The 21,621-nt window shown below is 65.7% G+C and overlaps 1 protein-coding gene across 7 annotated transcripts; it reads right to left on the bottom strand.

The window, feature by feature from the left end:
* Positions 1–21,225, bottom strand: LOC120403300 (complement factor B-like). 7 transcript variants are annotated; one of them, XM_039534250.1, is made up of 19 exons: positions 20,660–21,218; positions 16,534–16,693; positions 15,674–15,874; positions 14,772–14,957; positions 13,779–13,952; positions 13,476–13,556; positions 11,509–11,603; positions 10,259–10,385; positions 9,001–9,120; positions 8,648–8,728; positions 7,995–8,135; positions 7,650–7,774; positions 7,438–7,561; positions 6,372–6,516; positions 5,841–5,926; positions 5,613–5,740; positions 2,543–2,630; positions 1,890–1,939; positions 4–282 (listed from the first exon to the last, which is right to left on the bottom strand). In XM_039534250.1, exons 2-19 carry the CDS (start codon positions 16,583–16,585, stop codon positions 160–162), a joined length of 2,127 nt encoding a protein of 708 aa, XP_039390184.1. In that variant the 5' UTR covers positions 16,586–16,693; positions 20,660–21,218; the 3' UTR covers positions 4–159. The 7 variants fall into 7 exon arrangements, with proteins under 7 accessions (XP_039390182.1, XP_039390184.1, XP_039390188.1 ...); XM_039534254.1 differs by having other exon boundaries at positions 16,534–16,642; XM_039534252.1 differs by lacking the exon at positions 20,660–21,218 and adding an exon at positions 17,500–17,588 and having other exon boundaries at positions 16,534–16,642.
* Positions 21,226–21,621: the final 396 nt, after the last annotated feature.

The following is a 21,621-nucleotide window of genomic DNA, read 5'->3' as shown; positions in this document are numbered from 1 at the left end:
GAGTGGAGACACCAGTTGGTTTCAAAGATCCACGAGCTTTATTGTTTCCAGGCACAAAGCCCGTGAGGCGCCGGGGGCCCGGGTGTCCCGGGCTCGGACGCCTGGGTTCTAGCGTGGCCGGGGGGGGGGCCCGGGCCTGGCCTGGCCTGCGGGGGAGAGTCACTCGAATCCCAGCTCCGGGACCTTGGTCCTGATCCAGCCCATGAGCTGCGGGACGCTCGTGTAGCCTCCTAGGCTGGTGCCATCGCACTTCTCAGTGGAACCATGGCTCACGATGCCAACCTGTGGGGAGAGAGCGAGGGGGCCCCTCAGTCCCGACCCGCAGCCCCTGCCAGCCCCGCCGGTGCCCCTCACTCCCGACCCGCAGCCCCCCCCAGCCCCGCCGGTGCCCCTCCCGACCCGCAGCCCCCAGCCCTGCCGGTGCCCCTCACTCCCGACCCGCAGCCCCCGGCCCCGCCGGGGCCCCTCACCCCCGACCCGCAGCCCCCAGCCCTGCCGGTGCCCTCACTCCCGACCCGCAGCCCCCAGCACCGCCGGTGCCCCACACTCCCGACCCCCAGCCCCCAGCCCTGCCCTGCCCCTGCCCTCACCCGCAGCCCCTGCCAGCCCTGCCGGTGCCCCTCACTCCCGACCGCAGCCCCCAGCCCCGCCGGTGCCCCTCACTCCCGACCCGCAGCCCCCCCCAGCCCCGCCGGTGCCCCTCACTCCCGACCCGCAGCCCCCCCCAGCCCTGCCGGTGCCCCTCACTCCCGACCCGCAGCCCCGCCCGCCCGGCCCGGCCCGTGGCCCTCACTCCCGCCCCGCAGCCCCCCCTAGCCCCGCCGGTGCCCCTCACTCCCGACCCGCAGCCCCCTGCTCCCCCCCAGCCCCGCCGGTGCCCCTCACTCCCGACCCGCAGCCCCCAGCCCTGCCCTGCCGGTGCCCCTCACTCCCGACCCGCAGCCCCCACCGGCCCTGCCCTGCCGGTGCCCCTCACTCCCGACCCGCAGCCCCCAGCCCTGCCAGTGCCCCTCACTCCCGACCCGCAGGCCCCCAGCCCTGCCGGTGCCCCTCACTCCCGACCCGCAGCCCCCAGCCCTGCCGGTGCCCCTCACTCCCGACCCGCAGCCCCCAGCCCCGCCGGTGCCCTCACTCCCGACCCGCAGCCCCTGCCAGCCCTGCCCTGCCGGTGCCCCTCACTCCCGACCCGCAGCCCCCCCCAGCCCTGCCCTGCCGGTGCCCTCACTCCCGACCCGCAGCCCCGCCAGCCCTGCCCTGCCAGTGCCCTCACTCCCGACCCGCAGCCCCTGCCAGCCCTGCCGGTGCCCCTCACTCCCGACCCGCAGCCCCCAGCCCTGCTGGTGCCCCTCACTCCCGACCCGCAGCCCCTGCCAGCCCTGCCCTGCCGGTGCCCCTCACTCCCGACCCGCAGCCCCCAGCCCTGCCGGTGCCCCTCACTCCAGACCCGCACCCCCTGCCAGCCCTGCCCTGCCGGGGCCCCTCACTCCCGACCCGCAGCCCCCAGCCCTGCCAGTGCCCCTCACTCCCGACCCGCAGCCCCCCCCAGCCCTGCCGGTTCCCCTCACTCCCGACCCGCAGCCCCTGCCAGCCCAGCCCTGCCGGTGCCCCTCACTCCCGACCCGCAGCCCCTGCCAGCCCAGCCCTGCCGGTGCCCCTCACTCCCGACCCTGGCTCTCACTAGCCAGGCCCCTCACTGCTTTCGGAAGGTCTTTCATCGCCCTCTGGTGGTGAATGTTTGTATTACATTATATCGTCCTGTTGTGTCCACACTCCTGAGAGCAGGGTGGTATTGGGGACGGGGAGCGGGGGGGGCTCAGTCCGGTCTCCCGCCCTCTCCCGTGTCTGTCGGCCCGTCCCCGGGAGGGTCCGTTGGTCTGGGAGCGTCTCACCTGTATCCAGCGCTGGTTTTGCCTCACTACGAAGGGTCCCCCGGAGTCACCTGGGGGGAGGGAGGGACACGAGGGTTGAAATCCTGGGAGTGGGAGCTGGGGGGCGCGGGGGGGATGAAGAAAGAGGAGCGGGAATGAATGGCCGCAGGAATCAAGGAAGGAAGGAATGACTCAGGGAAATGAAGGAAGGAATTAGAGAAGCGAGGAAGCGAGGCGCAAGCGGCGGAATCCAGGCCGGAGCGAAGGAAGGAGGCGCGTAGGAAGGACTCAAGGAATGAACGTGTCAAGGAAGCAGGTCCCGCGTGGGGGGCGCCTGCGGAACTGCCGGAGTCACGCGGGAATGAATCCAGCGGCTGGGTGCAGAGGGTGAATCCGGAGCAGAGGGAAGGAGCGAAGCGTGGAAGAGAGAAGGAACAGGGCTGAATCGATGAATGTAGAAAGCAAAGCGAATGACGGGGAGGCGGCGAGGAGAGGAAGGAGTGAAGGAAGCAGTGGGCGGACGGAGGGATGAGGCGTGAATGAACACAAGGCTGCCGGGTGAAGGCAGGGCTGGCGGCAGATGCCTGGAGGGAAGGATGAATGGAGGGGGAGAGGAGTGGAGGACCCGGGCTGCAGGGGGTTTGGGGCGGACCGGGGCGGGGGGGGGGACTCACCCTGGCAGGCGTCTTGACCCTTCTCTCCGATGGCACAAAACATGTTGGAGGTGAAATTTTTCAGCTTCTCCTGGCAGTGTGGGCGGCTCTGCAACCAGACAGGGGAGCGAGGGGTTAACAGACCCCACCCCCACCAGGGTGTGTGTGTCCCTCCTTGCTGTCCTCGGCTGCTGTGTGTGTGTGTGTGTGTGTGTCCCCTGCTGGCGGGGACGGGCCCTGCTCTGTGTGTGTGTGTGTGTGTCCCCTGCTGGCGGGGACGGGCCCTGCTCTGTGTGTGTGTGTGTGTGTGTGTCCTGCTGCCCCCTGCTGGCGGGGACGGGCCCTGCTCTGTGTGTGTGTGTGTGTGTCCTGCTGGCGGGGACGGGCCCTGCTCTGTGTGTGTCCTGCTGCCCCCTGCTGGTGGGGACGGGCCCTGCTCTGTGTGTGTGTGTGTGTGTCCTGCTGCCCCCTGCTGGTGGGGACGGGCCCTGCTCTGTGTGTGTGTGTGTGTGTCCTGCTGGCGGGGACGGGCCCTGCTCTGTGTGTGTCCTGCTGCCCCCTGCTGGTGGGGACAGGCCCTGCTCTGTGTGTGTGTGTGTGTGTGTGTGTGTGTCCTGCTGCCCCCTGCTGGCGGGGATGGGCCCTGCTCTGTGTGTCCTGCTGCCCCCTGCTGGCGGGGACGGGCCCTGCCCTGTGTGTGTGTGTGTCCTGCTGCCCCCTGCTGGCGGGGACGGGCCCTGCCCTGTGTGTGTGTGTGTCCTGCTGCCCCCTGCTGGTGGGGACGGGCCCTGCCCTGTGTGTGTCCTGCTGCCCCCTGCTGGCGGGGACGGGCCCTGCTCTGTGTGTGTGTGTGTGTCCTGCTGCCCCCTGCTGGTGGGGACGGGCCCTGCTCTGTGTGTGTGTGTGTCCTGCTGCCCCCTGCTGGCGGGGACGGGCCCTGCTCTGTGTGTGTCCTGCTGCCCCCTGCTGGCGGGGACGGGCCCTGCACTGTGTGTGTCCTGCTGCCCCCTGCTGGTGGGGACGGGCCCTGCTCTGTGTGTGTGTGTGTCCTGCTGCCCCCTGCTGGCGGGGACGGGCCCTGCTCTGTGTGTGTGTGTGTCCTGCTGCCCCCTGCTGGCGGGGATGGGCCCTGCCCTGTGTGTGTCCTGCTGCCCCCTGCTGGCGGGGACGGGCCCTGCTCTGTGTGTGTGTGTGTCCTGCTGCCCCCTGCTGGCGGGGACGGGCCCTGCTCTGTGTGTGTCCTGCTGCGCCCTGCTGGCGGGGACGGGCCCTGCCCTGTGTGTGTGTGTGTGTGTGTCCTGCTGCCCCCTGCTGGCGGGGACGGGCCCTGCTCTGTGTGTGTGTGTGTCCTGCTGCCCCCTGCTGGCGGGGACGGGCCCTGCTCTGTGTGTGTGTGTGTCCTGCTGCCCCCTGCTGGCGGGGACGGGCCCTGCTGTGTGTGTGTGTGTGTCCTGCTGCCCCCTGCTGGCGGGGACGGGCCCTGCTCTGTGTGTGTGTCCTTGTGACGTTATTGATATAATCTGGGACCACATAGAACATGGGTTGCAACCAAGGTCCTGCAGTGGCACCAAATCTTAGGGAAAGGGGGTCATATGAGGTGTCTAAGGCCAGGTTCTGGGTTGCTGGTTATGATTGTGCTGTCTGGGTGCCGGTGTCATTTTGTAGTTGAAGTTATGAGTATTGGCTCTGTCCTGTCTGTATTTTGTATCGTGCTCTGCTTCTGGGTAACACCACAGACAAGTTGGTGTTAGCTCTGCCTGGCCTGCTTGAGGGCCCATTAAGGACCATCAGCTCCACAATTGACCCATGGAGAGAAGGCAGATCCGCCTTGTACCTCAGCAAAGTGCAGGGACTGGCCCATGTGACTCCAGACTCCATTTTGCTGTAACTTTCCATCGTGAGGACAAAGGTTCTTACACCTGGAAAAAGCCTATAAAAGGCTGATGCCTCATCTCCATCTTGTCTTCAACCCTGCTTCTTACCTCTGGAGGGACTTTGCTACAAGCTGAAGCTCTGCACAAAGGACTGAGGACCCATCCCAGCGGGGGATGTTCCAGAGACTGGATTTGAACCTGCAGTTTACTCCAGCACTGCTACAAGCCTGAACCAAGAACTTTCCCATCACTGGATGGAATTGATTCCATGTAACCAATTCTAGCTCTCAGCTCTAGCTTTCTCCTTTTATGAACAAACCTTTAGATTTTAGATTCTAAAGGATCGGCACCAGCGTGATTTGTGGGTAAGATCTGATGTGTATATGACCTGGGTCTGGGGCTTGGTCCTTTGGGATCGAGGGAACCGTTTCCTTTTATTGGGGTGTTGGTTTTCATAACCATTCATCCCCAGGACGAGTGCACTGGTGGGGATACTGGGAGACTGGAGTGTCTAAGGGCTTGGCTACACTTACAAATTTGCAGCGCTGCAGCAGGGTGTGAAAACACACCCTCTCCAGCGCTGCAAATTGCGGCGCTGCAAAGCGCCAGTGTGGTCAAAGCCCCAGCGCTGGGAGCGCGGCTCCCAGCGCTGTCCGTTATTCCCCACAGGCAGGTGGAGTACGGACAGCGCTGGGAGAGCTCTCTCCCAGCGCTGGCGCTTTGACTACACTTAGCGCTGCCGCGGCAGCGCTTTGAAGCGCTAAGTGTAGCCATAGCCTAAGGGAATTGCTTGTGTGACTTGTGGTTAGCCAGTGGGGTGAGACCAAAGTCCTTTTGTCTGGCTGGTTTGGTGCCTTCGAGGTGGAGAAACCCCAGCCTAGGGCTGTGACTGCCCTGTTTGAGCGATTGGTCCTGAATTGGCACCTCAGTGGGGTCCCGCCAGAGCCGCCTCGTCACAGTCCTGCTGCCCCCTGCTGGCGGGGACGGGCCCTGCTCTGTGTGTGTGTGTGTGTGTGTGTGTCTCCTGCTGCCCCCTGCTGGCGGGGACGGGCCCTGCTCTGTGTGTGTGTGTGTGTGTGTCCTGCTGCCCCCTGCTGGCGGGGACGGGCCCTGCCCTGTGTCCCCTGCTGCCCCCTGCTGGCGGGGACGGGCCCGGCTCTGTGCTTCTGCCCCCTGCCGCCCGTGCTGGGTGCTGCCCCCCGGGGTGCCGCCCGTACCTGTATCACCACCTCGGCCTGCTGCAGCTGCTTCCTGGGCGCCCGCCTCCCGGTCTTCCCCCAGCCGGTGATGATGCCCCGGATTTCTCTCTCCTCCTCATCCCCGCCGTGCCCCGTCAGGATCCGGCCTGGGGGGAGCCACAGGTCAGGGGGCACAGGGGGGCCCCGCTCCCCCTGGGTAACCCCAGGCTTCCTTCCCCACTGCCCCCCGCAGCCTCCCCTGCTCACCTTGGTACGCGCACGTCTCCTCCCAGCCGGCCGCCGGCAGGTCCAGGATGCGGCTCATCTCCGCGCTGCAGGGGAGACAGACGGGCCTGGGACAGTACCGCAGGGAGTCAGACCCCGCTCCCCTCCCAGAGCCGGGGAGAACCCAGGAGTCCTGGCTCCCAGCCCCCCCTGCCGCTCTGACCCACCAGCCCCCACTCCCCTCCCAGACCCGGGAGAGTCCTGGCTCCCAGCCCCCCCTGCCGCTCTAACCACCAGCCCCCACTCCCCTCCCAGAGCCGGGGAGAACCCAGGAGTCCTGGCTCCCAGCCCCCTGCACTGACCCACCAGCCCTCACTCCCCTCCCAGAGCCGGGGAGAACCCAGGAGTCCTGGCTCCCAGCCCCCCCAGCTCTGACCCACCAGCCCCCACTCCCCTCCCAGAGCCGGGGAGAACCCAGGAGTCCTGGCTCCCAGCCCCCCCCCACTCTGACCCACCAGCCCCACTCCGCTCCCCGAGCCGGGAGAGAACCCAGGAGTCCGGCGGGCACCTCACCGGATTTTGGGGGTGAAGGCCAGAGGCTGGGTGAGGTTGAGCAGTGCGATGTCGAAGTCAAAATTCAAAAGTCCTTTGTAGCCCTCGTGGACGATGATTCGCCCCACGCGGAGGCCTGGGGGCTGCTGGGGGATGGTGGTCAGCCCTGGGGTCACAGACATGTGTCAGCCCCCGGCACGGTGCCCCCTGCCCAGCCCCCCACCTGCCCCCCATGCCACAGCGCCCCCTGCCCAGCCCCTGCCCCAGCCACGGTGCCCCTGCCCAGCCCCTGCCCCCATGCCACAGCGCCCCTGCTCAGCCCCTGCCCCGGCCACTGTGCCCCTGCCCAGCCCCTGCCCCAGCCACGGTGCCCCTGCCCAGCCCCTGCCCCCATGCCACAGCGCCCCTGCTCAGCCCCTGCCCCGGCCACTGTGCCCCTGCCCAGCCCCTGCCCCAGCCACCCCTGCCCAGCCCCATGCCACAGCGCCCCTGCTCAGCCCCTGCCCCGGCCACTGTGCCCCTGCCCAGCCCCTGCCCCAGCCACGGTGCCCCTGCCCAGCCCCATGCCACAGCCCCTGCTCAGCCCCTGCCCCGGCCACTGTGCCCCTGCCCAGCCCCTGCCCCAGCCACGGTGCCCCCTGCCCAGCCCCCCTGCCCCCCATGCCACAGCGCCTCCTGCTCAGCCCCCCGCCCCGGCCACTGTGCCCCCTGCCCAGCCCCCCTGCCCCAGCCACGGTGCCCCCTGCCCAGCCCCCCTGCCCCCCATGCCACAGCGCCCGCCCCAGCCACGGTGCCCCTGCCCAGCCCCTGCCCCCATGCCACAGCGCCCCTGCCCAGCCCCTTGTCCCGGCCACAGTGCCCCCTCCCAGCCCCACCTGCCCCCATGCCACAGCGCCCGCCCGGCCACGGCGCCCCTGCCCAGCCCCCACCTGCCCCCATGCTACAGTGCCCCTGCCCAGCCCCTGGCACGATGCCCCTGCCCAGCCCCACCTGCCCCCATGCTACAGCGCCCCTGCCCTGCCCCTGCCCCGCCCCTGGCACGGTGCCCCTGCCCAGCCCCGCCCCGGCGCCCCCAGTGCGGGCTCACCGACGGCCGCAGTGACTTGGTCCGGGTTCATGGCTCGCCCGGCCTCGGCGTCCCAGACGTTGTGAGCCGCGGTCAGGACCCAGGAGGGGGCTCCGATGGAGCCCCCCGCGCTGTAGGAATGATGCTGGGGCGGGGGCGGGGGAGAAAGCAGGCTCAGTGTGGGGGGGGAGATGGGGCGGCGGGGGGGGGAGGGTATTGGGGGGGCTTCCTACCTTGTCTTTCAACCTCAGATACACCTGCCAGGGCCACTGCTTCTCCTCCGCCTGCTCCCCACGGAAAACCCGCCCGATGGCCGGGCTGCGCCCCACGCCCCGCACCCCACAGCCGAGCCCTTCGTCTGGAGAGACAGAGGCAGGGGCTGAGGGGGGGCTGCAGGGATCCCCCTCCCCTCCCCTCCCCGGGCTGGGGGAGAACCCAGGAGTCCTGGCTCCCAGCTCCCCCCGCTCTACCCCACTCCCCTCCCAGGGCTGGGGGAGAACCCAGGAGTCCCGGCGTCCAGCCTCCCCCTCCCCCCGCTCTACCCCACTCCCCTGCCAGAGCCAGACCCCCCCACTCACCCGAGCCCCGCAGCAGCTGGGCGAGGGCCCCCAGCTCACGGTAGCTCTGCAGGTAGAAGGATCTTTGGGTCCCCGGCTTCTTCGTGGCGATTCGCTCCATCTGCTCCTTGTGGGCACCACCGACCCCCAGCGCGAAGATATCTGGGGTGGGTGGGGTGGACGGGGTCACTAGGGAGTGTCCTCTGGGGCCAGGCCCCTGCCCCATTCCCTGCCCCCCTGAGCCAGCCAGGCCCTGCCCTGGGGCCGGGTGGGAGCCGGCGCCCCCTACTGGGGACAGGCCCCTGCCCCATTCCCCGCCCCCCTAAGCCAGCCAGTCCCTGCCCTGGGGTCAGATGGGACCCGGCGCCCCCTAGAGGGGACAGGCCCCTGTCCCATTCCCTGCCGCCCCTGAGCCAGCCAGTCCCACCCTGGGGTCAGATGGGAGCCGGCGCCCCCTAGAGGGGACAGGCCCCTGCCCCATTCCCCGCCCCTCTGAGCCAGCCAGGCCCTGCCCTGGGGCTGGAACGGAGCCGGCGCCCCCTAGTGGGGACAGGCCCGTGCCCCATTCCCCGCCCCCCTAAGCCAGCCAGGCCCTGCCCTGGGGCCGGGTGGGAGCCAGCGCCCCCTAGTGGGGACAGGCCCCTGCCCCGTTCCCTGGTACCATGTCCACTTACCCAGGTTCTGGTCCGGGTCGGGGACGGCTGCCTGGATCTGTGCTGAGACCCCGGCTGGGTCCAGCCCCACATTGTGTCTCTCTGGTGGGGCAGGAAGAAGGAACCTGAGCCAAGATGCCCCACAATGGGGGGGGGGGGGCTGGGCTGGGGGCCTCGCCCGGGGCACTGCCCGGGGGGGGGTGGGGGGGCCAGGGGGAGTGGGGGGGACTGGTGGGGGCTGAGGGGCATGGGGTCCCTGGGGGTCCTTGGGCGGGGAGGTTTGGGGGATCCCCAGAGGCAGGAAGGTATATGGGGGTGTTAAGCCCCAATGTCTGCCCTGGGGGGTATTTGCCCCATGGGGGGGTCTGGCTCACCACTCGTGATCAGAACCACGATGTGTTTCCTGGCGCTGGTTCTCGGCGGCTCCGTCTGGATCAGGGACAGAACCTGCCTCAACGCGGCCCCCATGTTGGCGCCTCGCTGGGTGAAGCTGTCTGGGGGTGGGACACGACACCCCCGTCACCACAACACCCACAACCCTGTCACCCCAGCAATCCAGTAATAACCCTCCAGCAACATAACACACAACAACCCTGTCACCACAACACACAGCCCAACCCCACAACACAATGAAACAACTCTCCTCCACAACACTCTACAACAGCGCAGCGACAACGCCATCACCACCCAGCAACACAACAACAACCCTGTCACCACAACACACAACCCAACCCCACAACACAATGAAACAACTCTCCTCCACAACACTCTACAACAGCGCAGCGACAACGCCATCACCACCCAGCAACACAACAATAACCCTGTCACCAGGACAAACCTGTTACCCTAAAAACACAACACACAACGACAACCCCATCACCACAGCACAACACAACAACCCTCTCACACAGCACTACACAGCAACACCACTACCCCATCATCCCAACACAACAACCCCAACGTGCCAACAATACCAGGACAAACCTGTCACCCCAACTCAACATCCCCGTCAACACAACACTGCACCACAATGACAACTCGGTCACCACACCACAGCCCTGGCACCACACCACCACATCACAACACACAGTGATAACCCTTTAAACAGAACACAACACACAATGACAATACCATTGTCGCAATACAATATCCCTGTCGCCACAGGAAAATGACTCAACCCAACATGCAATAACACAATGACAACACCGTCAACCTAAAACAACACACAAGGATGATCCTGTCACCCCAACAGCACAAAGACAATCCTGTCACCACAACACGATGACAAAACACAGATTGCCACACCATCACAACCCTAACAACACAACAGAACACAACACACATCAACCCCCATGACTACAACACAATAACCCCATTACTACAGCATAACTAACCAACACACAACAACCTCATCATCAAGACATGACAAGATGCAACAACACAGTGACAACTCCACCACCAAAATGACACAACACAACACACAACAGCAACCCCATCACCACAACACACAACACAGCTACACCCCAGGAACTGCATCACACAGCAACACAAGTTAACACACAACACTCAGCGCACCCCAATGCAGTGAAACACAACATAGAACACAACCCAGTGGCAGGACCCACAACTCACTTGTTTTCTGGAACTGCTCCCAGGCCTCCTCCACATCTGTGCCCTTCTTGGTCAGAGCCGACACCAGCTGGGCTGAGCTGCCGAATCCCACCACCGCGAACCAGACTTTGTCAGAGACCAGGGTGGCCTATGAGTGCCCCAGTGTTAGTGCGGGGGGTGGGGTGGGGCAGGGCTGGGCTAGCAGGGGCTGCGGGTCGGGAGTGAGGGGCACCGGCAGGGCTGGGGGGGGCAGGGCGGGGCTGGCAGGGGCTGCGGGTCGGGAGTGAGGGGCACTGGCAGAGCTGGGGGCAGGGCTGGGCTGGCAGGGGCTGCGGGTCGGGAGTGAGGGGCACTGGCAGAGCTGGGGGCAGGGCTGGGCTGGCAGGGGCTGCGGGTCGGGAGTGAGGGGCACTGGCAGAGCTGGGGGGGGGAGCCCAGGGGTGGGCTAGCAGGGGCTGCGGGTCGGGAGTGAGGGGCACCGGAAGAGCTGGGGGCAGGGCTGGGCTGGCAGGGGCTGCGGGTCGGGAGTGAAGGGCACTGGCAGAGCTGGGGGCTGGGCTGGGCTGGCAGGGGCTGCGGGTCGGGAGTGCGGGGCCCCGGCAGAGCTGGGGGCAGGGCTGGGCTGGCAGGGGCTGCGGGTCGGGAGTGAGGGGCACTGGCAGAGCTGGGGCAGGGCTGGGCTGGCAGGGGCTGCGGGTCAGGAGTGAGGGGCACCGGCAGCGCGGGGGGCCGGGCAGGGCTGGCAGGGGCTGCGGGTCGGGAGTGAGGGGCACTGGCAGAGCTGGGGGCGCAGGGCTGGGCTGGCAGGGGCTGCGGGTCGGGAGTGAGGGGCACTGGCAGAGCTGGGGGCAGGGCTGGGCTGGCAGGGGCTGCGGGTCGGGAGTGAGGGGCACCGGCAGAGCTGGGGTCAGGGCTGGGCTGGCAGGGGCTGCGGGTCGGGAGTGAGGGGCACCGGCAGAGCTGGGGTCAGGGCTGGGCTGGCAGGGGCTGCGGGTCGGGAGTGAGGGGCACCGGCAGAGCTGGGGGCAGGGCTGGGCTGGCAGGGGCTGCGGATCAGGAGTGAGGGGCACCGGCAGAGCTGGGGGGCCGGGCTGGGCTGGCCGGGGCTGCGGGTGGGGAGTGAGGGGCACTGGCAGAGCTGGGGGCAGGGCTGGGCTGGCAGGGGCTGCGGGTCAGGAGTGAGGGGCACCGGCAGAGCTGGGGGCAGGGCAGGGCTGGCAGGGGCTGCGGGTCGGGAGTGGGGGGCACCGGCAGAGCTGGCCTCCGCTTACCTGTTTCATGACGGCGATGATGAATTCCCAACTTGTTTTCAGATTCTCGGCCCCGATGCTGCCCGACGCGTGCAGGACAAAGTATATGTTGGTGCCTGGGGGTGGGGGTGGGTTATACAAAGACAACAAAGGAGCCCCCCCTCCTGCCTCCAGGATCCCCAGCCCTCTGCCCCCAGACATGGCCTTGGGCAACCCCAGCTGGGACGAGACGGCTAGAGGGGAAAACGGGTTTTGAGGCCAGCAGTGAGGGGCGACCCTCTAATCTTCATGGGAGCTACTCCTGCAGTCTGCCTGTCCACCTGTCTGTCCATCCATCCATCTCCCCTGCTATCCATCCATCACCTCTGCCATCCATCCATCCATCCATCCATCCATCCATCCATCCATCCATCTCCCCTGCCATCCATCCATCCATCCATCCATCCATCCATCTCCCCTGCCATCCATCCATCTATCCACGCATCCATCCCTCCATCTCCCCTGCCATCCATCCATCCATCCATCCATCTCGCCTGCCATCCGTCCATCCGTCCATCCATCCATCCATCCATCTTCCCTGCCATCCATCCACGCATCCATCCCTCCATCTCCCCTGCCATCCATCCATCCATCCATCCATCCATCCATCTCCCCTGCCATCCATCCATCTATCCACGCATCCATCCCTCCATCTCCCCTGCCATCCATCCATCCATCCATCCATCCATCCATCCATCCATCTCGCCTGCCATCCGTCCATCCATCCATCCATCTCCCCTGCCATCCATCCATCCATCCATCCCTCCATCTCCCCTGCCATCCATCCATCCATCCATCTCCCCTGCCATCCATCCATCCATCCATCCATCCATCCATCCATCCATCCATCCATCTCCCCTGCCATCCATCCATCCATCACTCCATCCATCCATCTATCCACGCATCCATCCCTCCATCTCCCCTGCCATCCATCCATCCATCCATCCATCCATCCATCTCGCCTGCCATCCGTCCATCCGTCCATCCATCCATCCATCTCCCCTGCCATCCATCCACGCATCCATCCCTCCATCTCCCCTGCCATCCATCCATCCATCCATCCATCTCGCCTGCCATCCGTCCATCCATCCATCCATCCATCTCCCCTGCCATCCATCCATCTATCCACGCATCCATCCATCCATCTCCCCTGCCATCCATCCATCCATCCATCCATCCATCCATCTCCCCTGCCATCCATCCATCCATCCATCCCATCCATCCATTTCCCCTGCCATCCATCCATCCATCACTCCATCCATCCATCCATCTCCCCTGCCATCCATCCATCCATCTCCCCTGCCATCCATCCATCCATCCATCCATCCATCCATCCATCCATCTCCCCTGCCATCCATCCATCCCATCCATTCATTTCCCCTGCCATCCATCCATCCATCCATCCATCCATCCATCCATCCATCCATCCATCCATCCATCTGTCTTTCCCCCAATTCTCCCATCCATCCATCCCAACACACCCCTCCATCCCTCTGTTCCCTCACTCCCTCTCCCTCATCCACTGTCCTGGTTCAGATGGCTAGAGCCCTGTGCGGATACAAAAATGTGTATCTGCATCCGATCTGCGATCTGCAAAAATTGTCTGCGGCTATTCACAGCTTTGCAGGGCTCTCCCTCCTGTGGCCAGGCCGTGGCTCTGAGGCGCCCACCCGCCGGAGCCTGGGCGGGGAGAGCCGGGTGGGCAGCTCTGGGGAGTGTCAGTGCTGCGGTTCCTCACAGCTGCCTGCCTGGATCTTACCGTCGGGCTGCGTGGGTACCACACTGGCATCCACACCCGTGCTGCTCTCTGCAGAAACGGTCCGTGGATAGGAAGCGGAGACCCGCGGATTAGCAGGGCTCTGCAGCTGACTGCCTGATGCCCAAGGGGATCTTGGGAGCTGGTCATGGGCCCCCCGGCTCAGGCTGGGGGGCACCACGCTGAGCCTGACCTGTCCGTGCGTGCGAGGTGATTTCTTCCGACACGTCCAGGTGCTCGGCCACAGAGGTCACGTTGTCGTAGGCGTAGCGGCCTGTGGGTTCAGAGCTGGTCAGCAGGGGCTATGGATGGGGTGGGGCGTAGGGGGACCCCCATGGGATGAGAGGGCCTGGAGAGCCACCCCAATGGGGTACAATACAGACCATCCCTTGGGAACCAGGGGAGGGTCCCTGCGCTGGGTGGCTGGATGGAGACATGGGGCGTATGGAAAGACAGACACACAAGGGGCAGGACCCCCGGGTTGGGGGTGACTCACCCTCACAGCGCGGCTCCTCCCCCGACCACTGGCCTGAGTTCTGGCACACGCGGCGGGCAGAGCCTCGCAGCACCAGGCCTCGGAGGCAGGTGAACGTCACGGCTTTGCCTGGCGTGAAGACGCGGCCCTGGCGATGCCCCCCGAGGGGGATGCCTGGCCAGGGGCACAGAGAGTCTGCAGGGAGACACCCCAGCTGCATTAGCCACCTGGGGTAGGGACTGCACAGCCGGGAGCCCCCCCAGAGTGGGGGTAGATGGGCGAGGGAGAGTCCCATTCCCCCTACTCTAACCACCAGGCCCCACTCCCCTCCCAGAGCTGGGGAGAGAACCCAGGAGTCCTGGCTCCCAGCCCCCCTGCTCTAACCCACCAGTCCCCACTCCCCTCCCAGAGCCGGGGAGAGAACCCAGGAGTCCTGGCTCCCAGACCCCCTGCTCTAACCACCAGCCCCCAGTCCCCTCCCAGAGCCCAGAGAGAACCCAGGAGTCCTGGCTCCCAGCCCCCCTGATCTAACCACCAGGCCCCACTCCCTTCCCAGAGCTGGGGAGAGAACTCAGGCGTACAGGCTCCCAGCCCCCTGCCTCCCAGAGCCGGGGAGAGAACCCAGGAGTCCTGGCTCCCAGCCCCCCGGCGCGAACCCACCAGGCCCCACTCCCCTCCCAGAACTGGGGAGAGAACTCAGGCGTACAGGCTCCCAGCCCCCCCTGCTCTAACCACCACTCCCCTCCCAGAGCCAGAAGAGAACCCAGGCGTCCTGGATCCCCACCCCCGCTCTAACCACCAGCCCCCCTCCACTCCCAAAGCCAGAGAGAGAACCCAGGAGTCCTGGCTCCCAGCCCGCCCTGCTCTGACCCACCAGCCCCCACTCTCCTCCCAGAGCCCGGAGAGAACCCAGGAGTCCTGGCTCCCAGCCCGCCCTGCTCTGACCCACCAGCCCCCACTCTCCTCCCAGAGGCCGGAGAGAACCCAGGCGTCCGGGCTGCCAGCCCCACTCACCCTCGGGGTCGCACACGGCCGTGCGGCCGCTCCACTCGCCGTTGGCCAGGCAGGTGCGGCGGGCGGCGCCGAAGAGCTGGTGCCCGGACTGGCAGTGGAAGGTGATCGTGTCCCCGACGCTGTACTTGCTCTGCCGGGGCTCGTGCCACCCGTTCTCGAAGGTGATGTAGCCAGTGCAGGTGTAGTCTGCAGGGGAGAGGGGGAGGGGCAGAACTCCTGGGTTCTCAGCGGGGAGGGGTCGAGTGGGTTGGAACTGTCAGAGGCTGGGAGCCAGGACTCCTGGGTTCTGTCCCTGGCTCGGGGAGGGGAGTGGGGGCTGGTGGGTTAGAGCAGGGGTTCTGGGAGCCAGGACTCCTGGGTTCTCTCCCCAGCTTTGGGAGGGGAGTGGGGGCTGGTGGGTGAGAGCAGGGGGGTCTGGGAGCCAGGGCTCCTGGGTTCTGTCCCCGGCTCTGTGAGGGGAGTGGGGGCTGGTGGGTTAGAGCAGGGGGGCTGGGAGCCAGGACTCCTGGGTTCTCTCCCAGCTCTGGGACGGGAGTGGGGGCTGGTGGGTCAGAGCAGGGAGGGCTGGGAGCCAGGACTCCTGGGTTCTCTTCCCCGGCTCTGGGAGGGGAGTGGGGGCTGGTGGGTTAGAGTAGGGGGAGGCTGGGAGCCAGGACTCCTGGGTTCTCTTCCCCGGCTCTGGGAGGGGAGTGGGGGCTGGTGGGTTAGAGGAGGTGGGGCTGGGAGCCAGGACTCCTGGGTTCTCTCCCCAGCTCGGGGAGGGGAGGGGAGGGGGGGGGCTGGTGGGTTAGAGGAGGTGGGGCTGGGAGCCAGGACTCCTGGGTTCTCTCCGCGGCGAGGGGAGGGGGGCTGGTGGGTTAGAGGAGGGGGGCTGGGAGCCAGGACTCCTGGGTTCTACTCACTGATGCAGGAGGGCCGTTGGGCTGACTCGAAGGCATTCCTCAGAGGTGACCACTTCCCGCTGGACTGACAGACCCTCCAGCTCACGGGATGGGCGTAGCTGTTTGGGGGGCAGCGATACTCCAGGACGCTGCCATTGGTTCGGATCTTGGGGTACACGACCTCACCCCCTTGGATACCTTCCGCATCCCCACAGACTGCATCTAGGAGAGAAAAAGCAGGGGGCTGCGGGTCGGGAGTGAGGGGCACCGGCAGAGCTGAGGGGGCAGGGCTGGGCTGGCAGGGGCTGTGGGTCGGGAGTGAGGGGCACTGGCAGAGCTGGGGGGGGCAGGGCTGGGCTGGCAGGGGGCTGCGGGTCGGGAATGAGGGGCACCGGCCGAGCTGAGGGGGGCAGGGCTGGGCTGGCAGGGGTTGTGGGTCGGCAGTGAGGGGCACTGGCAGAGCTGGGGGGGGGGGCCGGGCTGGGCTGGCAGGGGCTGCGGGTCGGGCGTGAGGGGCACCGGCCGAGGGGGGGGGCAGGGCTGGGCTGGCAGGGGCTGTGGGTCGGGAGTGAGGGGCACCGGCAGAGCTGGGGGGGCAGGGCTGGGCTAGCAGGGGCTGCGGGTCGGGAGTGAGGGGCACCGGCAGAGCTGAGGGGGGCAGGGCTGGGCTAGCAGGGGCTGCGGGTCGGGAGTGAGGGGCACCGGCCGAGCTGAGGGGGGCAGGGCTGGGCTGGCAGGGGCTGCGGGTCGGGAGTGAGGGGCACCGGCAGAGCTGCGGGGGGCAGGGCTGGGCTAGCAGGGGCTGCGGGTCGGGAGTGAGGGGCAGGGGCAGAGTTAAGGAGGGCCGAGACCCCCTGGGAGGTGGAGGAGGAATTTCTTACCACACAGGCCGTGTCGGAAGAGGAGGAGGAGGAGGAAGGGGACATGTTGCATGGCCCCAGGGTCTTTGGGGGGCTGGAGTTGTGGGGAGAACAGAGGCTCCTTTCCCGGCTGCGTAGGAAGGCAGAGTGGGGGAAGGAGTGTGGGAGCTGAAACCTCAAGCTGGAAAGAGGAAATGGCACGTGGTTCCCAGAAAATGATGCTGCTTTATCCCTCCCCGAGCTGGAAGAGAACCCAGGAGTCCTGCCTCCCAACCCCCATCCCCACTCTACCCACTAGACCCCAGTCCCCTCCCCAGGCGAGGCTAGAACCCTGGTGTCCTGCCTCCCAGTTCCCCCAACCCACACTCCCCTCCCAGCGCTGGGGAGAGAACCCAGGAGTCCTGGCTCCCAGCCCCCCTGCTCTAACCCACCAGCCCCCACTCCCCTCGGGGAGAGAACCCAGGAGTCCTGGCTCCCAGCCCCCCCTGCTCTAACCCACCAGCCCCCACTCCCCTCGGGGAGAGAACCCAGGAGTCCTGGCTCCCAGCCCCGCCTGCTCTAACTCACCAGCCCCCACTCCCCTCCCAGAGCCGGGGAGAGAACCCAGGAGTCCTGGCTCCCAGCCCCGCCTGCTCTAACCCACCAGCCCCCACTCCCCTCCCAGAGCCGGGGAGAGAACCCAGGAGCTCTGGCTCCCAGCCCCCCCTGCTCTGACCCACCAGCCCCCACTCCCCTCCCAGAGCCGGGGAGAGAACCCAGGAGTCCTGGCTCCCAGCCCCCCTGCTCTAACCACCAGCCCCCACTCCCCTCCCAGAGCCGGGGAGAGAACCCAGGAGTCCTGGCTTTCTCTGCACCCTAGATCTCGGCTACCCTCCCGCTTTTGCCCTCCTCCTCTGTCTCTGAAAAGGAAACTAAGTCAGAAAACCTGGACTCCCCCTCCCTGGAGCCGGTCAGTGCCCCGGTCTGGGGCCAGATTGAATCTCGGACCTGGCTGGAGCTGTGCTCAGAGGCGGGGGGCTGGAGTTGGAGTCTGTCTGCTGAGCTCCTCTCTCTATATCTACACACACCCCCCACCCACCCACACACACACACTGTGTGAGGAGGGAGGTGCCCGGCCTGAGCCCAGCCCCACCTAGATATCGATTTTATGGAACATTCACCATCCTGCTTCACATCCTGTACTCCTGGGTTCTCTCCCCGGCTCGGGGAGGGGAGCAGGGTCTGGTGGTTAGAGCAGGGGGGTTGGGAGCCAGGACTCCTGGGTTCTCTCCCCGGCTCTGGGAAGGGAGAGGGGGCTGGTGGGTTAGAGCAGGGGGGCTGGGAGCCAGGACTCCTGGGTTCTCTCCCCGGCTCTGGGAGGGGAGTGGGGGCTGGTGGGTCAGAGCAGGGGGGCTGGGAGCCAGGACTCCTGGGTTCTCTCCTGGCTCTGGGAGGGGAGTGGGGGCTGGTGGGTTAGAGCAGGGGGGCTGGGAGCCAGGACTCCTGGGTTCTCTCCCGGCTCTGGGAGGGGGCTGGGAGCCAGGACTCCTGGGTTCTCTCCCGGCTCTGGGAGGAGTGGGGCTGGGGTTAGAGCAGGGGGGCTGGGAGCCAGGACTCCTGGGTTCTCTCCCCGGCTCTGGGAGTGGGGGTGGGGGGTTAGAGCAGGGGGGTTGGGAGCCAGGACTCCTGGGTTCTCTCCCCGGCTCTGGGAGAGGAGTGGGGGCTGGTGGTTAGAGCAGGGGGGGCTGGAAGCCAGGACTTGTGGGTTCTAATGTCTGTGCAGGGGGCTGGGTGCAGCTGCACGGGAGTTAGCTGATATTTTGGGAGCTGGTTCCCTGCACAGGGTTTCACTTCATGTTTCCTTTTTGCTGTCCTGCTCTGGGAGTTGGGGGTTCAGAGAAGTCACAGCCCCTCGGGTGACCGAAAAAGGGAAGGGGAGAGGGGTGGGGTGGAGGCAGCTGACTGGAGGGAGGAACTCTCCCTGATCAGGAGCCAGGATAGCGAGTCGAGACCCAGAGAAAGAGAGAGAAAGACGCCGGCGCAGGTGGGCTCTGGCGGGTCAGGGCAGGGGGGATCCCCCTTCTGAGGGCCCAGCTGTCTTAGTGCCCTCCCCGGCCCCAGCCATGAGGGGCTAAGTAGGGGCTGGTCCCTGGGGCGCAGCAGAGGGGACGGATCCCTCGACCTGACGTGGGGTGGGCAGGGGCAGGGTGGGAGGAAGTCCCAGGACAGGGGTTGAAGGATGGGAATTGGGGAGCACGAGGTGGGGTGTGAGGTGTGGAGACGTCAGAGGGATGGGGAAGCAGGGAAGAAGGACGGGATAGAGGGAATGAGAAGAAAAGAGGGAACGAGAGAAAGGGAGAGAGAAGGAAGGAAGGGAAGCGAGGGGGAGCAAGGAGTGAACTTTAGGGGCCCTGCTCCCCAATATATCTCTAATCCCCCCTCCCCCAACCCGCAGATGGCTGCAGCTGTGGCGTTCCTGGCCCGTCTCCTGCAGCCGGCGCTGGCCAGCCTGGGCAGGGAAGCCCGATGCCACAGCCTGGCCCCCTGGCATTTCCTCCTGGGCCTCCGCCTCGTTGCTCTCTTTGTGGCTGACGGGCCGTGGGCTTCGGTGAAACCAGACCTGGCCTGTAATTGGACCTCGGTCAATGGGGACCTCCAGCCGTTCTGTGCTGCCCTGTGCTACAACCAGCGCTTCCCAGCCCCCGTCTCCTCGGCCTGGGGCTTCGCCTTCCTTGCCACCCTGCTCCCCGTGGGCCTCATGATGCTGATTCATGCCCAGTTCGGCCGACGGGCTGCGGCCAGAGGGGATGAGGAGTTAGCAGGACCAACTGATGCAACGAATATGGCTGCCAAACCCAACATGGCTGCCAAAACCACGCTGGCTGGAGAGCCCAATGTGGCCACTGGAGCCAACTGGGTTGACATAATTAATATGGACTCTGAGTCCCAACGGGTTGGCCAATCCAAGATGGCCACTACAGGAGCTAAGATGGCTGCCAGCTCAGCCTGGCGCTCCCCAGCATTTGGTTTATGTGTGGTGCTGCTCCTGGCTACTGAGCTGGGCTTCTTGTGGGCTATGCTGGCTCTACAGTTACCCTTGGTGTCAGGGGCCTACTTCTGGTGCTTTCCTGGGGCTCCCCCCTGCCCCCCAGCCCTCGAGTGTGCCCTGTCGGGGCAAGCCGACAAGAAGATGGCGCTGGTGACTCTGGCCTTCACAGCCTGTGTCAATATAGCCTCCTGTCTTGCCTATGGGATCATAAGGCTGTGGAGGGCGGCCCAGTGCCAGGGGAGATAGGGGTGAGGGAATGAGTGTGGGAAGAAGGGGAGTAGGGAGTGGGGGAAAGAGGGACTGGTTGAAAGATTCAAGATGGCTGCCCAGCCCAAACTGGCTGGTGTATCCATGACAACTGCCTAGCCCAAGATGGTTGATGTATCCATGATGGCCGCCCAGCTCAAGGCGATTGGCGTATCCATGATGGCCACCCAGCTCAAGGCGATTGGCATATCCAAGATGGCCGCCCAGCTCAAGGTGATTGGCGTATCCAAGATGGCCGCCCAGCTCAAGGTGATTGGCGTATCCAAGATGGCCGCCCAGCTCAAGGCGATTGGCATATCCAAGATGGCCGCTCAGCTCAAGGCAATTGGCGTATCCAAGATGGCCGCCCAGCTCAAGGCGATTGGCGTATCCAAGATGGCCGCCCAGCTCAAGGCCATTGGCGTATCCAAGATGGCCGCCCAGCTCAAGGCCATTGGCGTATCCAAGATGGCCGCCCGAGGTGGCAGAGGAGGGGAAGAAAAGGAGGGAACCTGTAGAATTATGTACTATTGAGCAGACCCCTCTCACAAAGCAGAACCCCCAGCTATCTACCATCAGTGACATGCAGCGGCGGCTCCAGGCACCAGCGCTCCAAGCTGCGGGGGGCGCCCTGCCGGTCCCTGCGAGGGCGGCAGTCAGGCAGCCTTCCAGGGCTTGCCTGTGGGAGGTCCGCCGGTCCCGCGGATTCGGCGGCAGTTCGGCGGCAGGTACACCGAATCCGCGGGACTAGGGACCTGCCACAGGCGCGCTGCCAAAGGCAGCCTGCCTGCCATGCTTGGGGCGGCAAAAAAGCTAGAGCTGCCCCCGGTGACGTGGGTGTGGGCACCGACACAGAGGGGAAGCTGGACTGACCTCGTGGCAGGGGTGAACAAATTCCCCTTCCCTTCCACAATGCACCTCTGCCACCAGGCATGGTCAGAGATGGCCAAGAATGCAGCCATCTTTGGGGTGGGGCATGGGGGCTGGTTATACGGGGGTCCCTCCCCCGGCGCTGAGATGTGGTCACGCTGGGGTAGGGCATGGGGCCTGTTTGTATGGGAACCCCTCCCCCGGCGCTGAGCTGTGATCTCCTCTGGGGAGGGGTGGAGGGGCCTGTTTAGATGGGAACCCCTCCCCCGGCACTGAGCTGTGATCTCCTCTGGGGAGGGGTGGAGGGGCCTGTTTAGATGGGAACCCCTCCCCCGGCGCTGAGATGTGATCTCCTCTGGGGAGGGGTGGAGGGGCCTGTTTAGATGGGAACCCCTCCCCCGGCGCTGAGATGTGATCGCCTCTGGGGAGGGGTGGAGGGGCCTGTTTATATGGGGAACCCTCGTTGGCTGGTGAGGTCAGCTCTGACTACTAGGGGAGAGCACCCGTACTGAGCCTCCCACTTCACATTGCTTTCAGAATCGGGTCCTATAGGGCTGATTTGTTGTGGTTCAAACATTTCTCCAAACTGCTTATTTCTCTTTTTAAAATGATGAAAACTGGTTTATAAAATGTATGATTGTCCCAATATGCTCAAAGTTCAACTTAAATACAAGAGCCTGTGGAATGGGAGCTGGGGCGGGGGAGGGATGGGAGGGGAGTGGGGTGTAGGGAGCGGGTGAGAGCAGGGGGTGAGAGCCAGGACTCCTGGGTTCCTCCTAGTTGCAGAGGAATCTGTGAAGTGCTGGCAGGTTTCCCTTTATTGGATTGTGTTTTGAATTCACAACATGGACTGGGGCGCAAGGTGGGTGGGGGGCGGAGGCAACTGGCTCGTGTGGTGACTCTCCCAGAAGGAAGGAAGGAAATAAGAGACGGAGGACGAACAGAGGGAGAGCAAGAAAGACTCA

The sequence above is a fragment of the Mauremys reevesii genome, linkage group 4 (assembly GCF_016161935.1).
Source record: "Mauremys reevesii isolate NIE-2019 linkage group 4, ASM1616193v1, whole genome shotgun sequence".
In the NCBI taxonomy this organism is placed as follows: Eukaryota; Metazoa; Chordata; order Testudines; family Geoemydidae; genus Mauremys; species Mauremys reevesii.
The sequence above is the reverse complement of the archived record's forward strand: the minus strand, read 5'-3'. Positions and strand labels throughout refer to the sequence as shown.